This window comes from Gavialis gangeticus, unplaced genomic scaffold, assembly GCF_001723915.1.
Source record: "Gavialis gangeticus isolate Ggan-Ray unplaced genomic scaffold, GavGan_comp1, whole genome shotgun sequence".
In the NCBI taxonomy this organism is placed as follows: Eukaryota; Metazoa; Chordata; order Crocodylia; family Gavialidae; genus Gavialis; species Gavialis gangeticus.
This window is the reverse complement of record NW_017729022.1, coordinates 14834095-14836550: the sequence shown is the minus strand read 5'-3', so window position 1 is coordinate 14836550 and position 2456 is coordinate 14834095. Positions and strand designations below refer to the sequence as shown.

The following is a 2456-nucleotide window of genomic DNA, read 5'->3' as shown; positions in this document are numbered from 1 at the left end:
GGAGGAGGGACAAGGAATGTGGGGACAGGCTGTGGGTTCCTGCTTGTACCCTGCAGCCAACCCTGCACTCCCCCTAGCCATGTGCCCCCTCCCCCACTGAATGAGCTGTTCCAGCCCAGGGATGTGGCTGCTCAGCTCTGGTTTCAGCCAGATAATTGTGGGAGGGAAATCTCTTTTTGGATTCATGTAAATAAAGTAAAGGCAAACATTCCATTTTGGATTTAACAAAATGCTGTATTTCACCCAAACCCAAATATTTTTAGTTTTTTGTTCTGACGAGAAAAACCAAAACTTTTTCCTTAAGGGTCCAGCTGAAATTTATTTATTGACTTTTCATTTGACCCACTGAATTAAAAAAAAAATCAATTATTTGCACAGTTCTTGCAGCTCTTCAGAAACCAGACTGGGAAACACTGGGACATATTTACCCATAAATAGTACAGGTGAAAACATGAAAGTTATTGTAATTGAACTTACAAAACACATTGGTAGGCTGCAAACAACAACTTACTTTAGAGGATTCACAGGTGATGGTGAGATTCCAGTATGTACATTCTCGATCACACTGAGGGCACATTATGATATTGCCTCCTATGTTGGGATCACACACTTCCTGGCTAAAAATAAAATCACTCATTCACACAAACATAAAGCCAAGCTCTCTTCAAGGCTTGTTATGGTGTGAGGACTAGGTGAAGTAAGGAATGACACACAATTTTCATGCTTTGGGCCCTCCCCCCATTTTCATACTTAGCCTTCAGTTTACTGCACATTAGATAATACAGAACAGCAGGAAATATCTGCTGTTATGCTTTGCAGTATGCTCTAAAGTAGCTCAGTTTAAGAATAAAACAAGTAACAAATCTTAATTCTACTGTTCCTTTTTAAGGTTTTGATGTGACTCTGTTAGCTGACAAATATTCTGTGTGCAGATTACCCTCTGTTACCCCCTTCCAGCTTTCAATACAGCTATTAGAGGAGGGGAAGGTTGTAGATGAAAAAAACAGGGCTTCTGCCTGCCAGGCTATAGACTGCAGAAGTACTTGGAAGTGGCAGAAGTAGTTTGCATGGTTCTAGCTACAGAAGAAAAAGGAGGACCAAACTGACAGGTACAGAGAAGGATGACAGAAAGAACAGTGACTGGGTACTGGATGGTGCTCTACTTAAATATGCCGTGCTGCTCCATGTGTAACATCTCCAAACCAGAAGGAGCATCACACAGTCTATGCCCAGGATAATTGTTTCAGCACAGCTGCCTAGTGGGGAAAATTAGTACAGCATATGTTTGAACCGTACATCAGGTACCTCCATGATCTCATGATAGGAGACAAAAAGGGGTACTATCTTGTTTAGTTTAGCAAGGCAGTGTTTGATACAACTTTTAATTGCTCTCTATAAATACATCAAGGAGGGTAAACACTCGAGAGGGAGAAGACTTAAGTTAAAGGACAATGTTGTACAACCACAAGGAGTGTAAACTGTCCAAGATTAAACTTAGGTTATAAACACTCTTTGAATTCCCAGCCATTGTTTTTGTGTCATAGAGGAGTAAGCCCTCCCAGCCTTAAGGAGTTGATTAATGTATAAATGAGGTTACATAGTGATATTGCCTGTAACAGTAGAGAAGCTGGATTTGTGACTTGGGAGGCTTCTTTCATTCATCTGTCCTAATGTTCCTATGAGCAGGGATCTGTGTAAGTTGGTTCTAGTAGCCCCACCTTAGTCAATGTCTCTCTCCAGGATCTAACAGAGGGGTAGAGGTCCTTAACACATCCGTGTCATCAGATTGCCTGTTTTCCTTCTATTGAAAAGATGGAATGAGCAGCTGAGCACCTTCAGTTTTAAGATGTTTGTTTTAACAGGCCCACCTGCCCTATGTGAAATCACTTGATGAGAAAGTTCTTACTCTCCCTTAGGGAGTAACATACCTAAAATGACATGTTACATTAACTTGTTCTGAAGCTAAGATTTTTCACTGTGTGTTCTGTATTTGTACACTATATATGGATTTTTGCCCAGATATGTGCAAGTACAAAGAAAATCAGGAAATGCAATCTTCCACAGGAATCAGCATAATGTTCTCTGCACGTCTGCTACTCATCTGCCCACATGACATATTTATCTTCAGATACAAGCCAGCTTCTGTTATCCTTCACGTTCATTTTGTTTCCAGCTTAGTTATTCCATTAACTAGATTTTTGTTCTTGCAAGGATTGATCCACCACCCACTGAAGTCAAAAGGAGCCTGTTCTGTCAGTTCAGAGATTAACTGTTAGAGTGGGCTCTTAATTAGCTCTTTCTTTCCCATACAGTCCTAGCTTCCCAACAGATGTTAATCATTTGATTCTGTTTCAGATCCTCTGCTGTATTTTTTATTTTTTCAGGGTCTGATTGTCTCTGCTTTTCTTTTTATTTCCTTTTACTTATTTTGTAAGCTAGAGATTGTTTTCAGTACA

The 2456-nt window shown here is 40.2% G+C and overlaps 1 protein-coding gene across 4 annotated transcripts in view; it reads right to left on the bottom strand.

Moving 5' to 3' along the window:
• Positions 1-2456, bottom strand: part of ANO6 (anoctamin 6) — a 160240-nt gene that overhangs the window by 44394 nt on the left and 113390 nt on the right. For all 4 annotated transcript variants that reach the window (XM_019514613.1, XM_019514616.1, XM_019514614.1 and 1 more), the window contains one exon: positions 512-617. In XM_019514613.1, coding sequence (XP_019370158.1) covers positions 512-617 — 106 coding nt within the window. The remainder of the gene's footprint in view (positions 1-511; positions 618-2456) is intronic.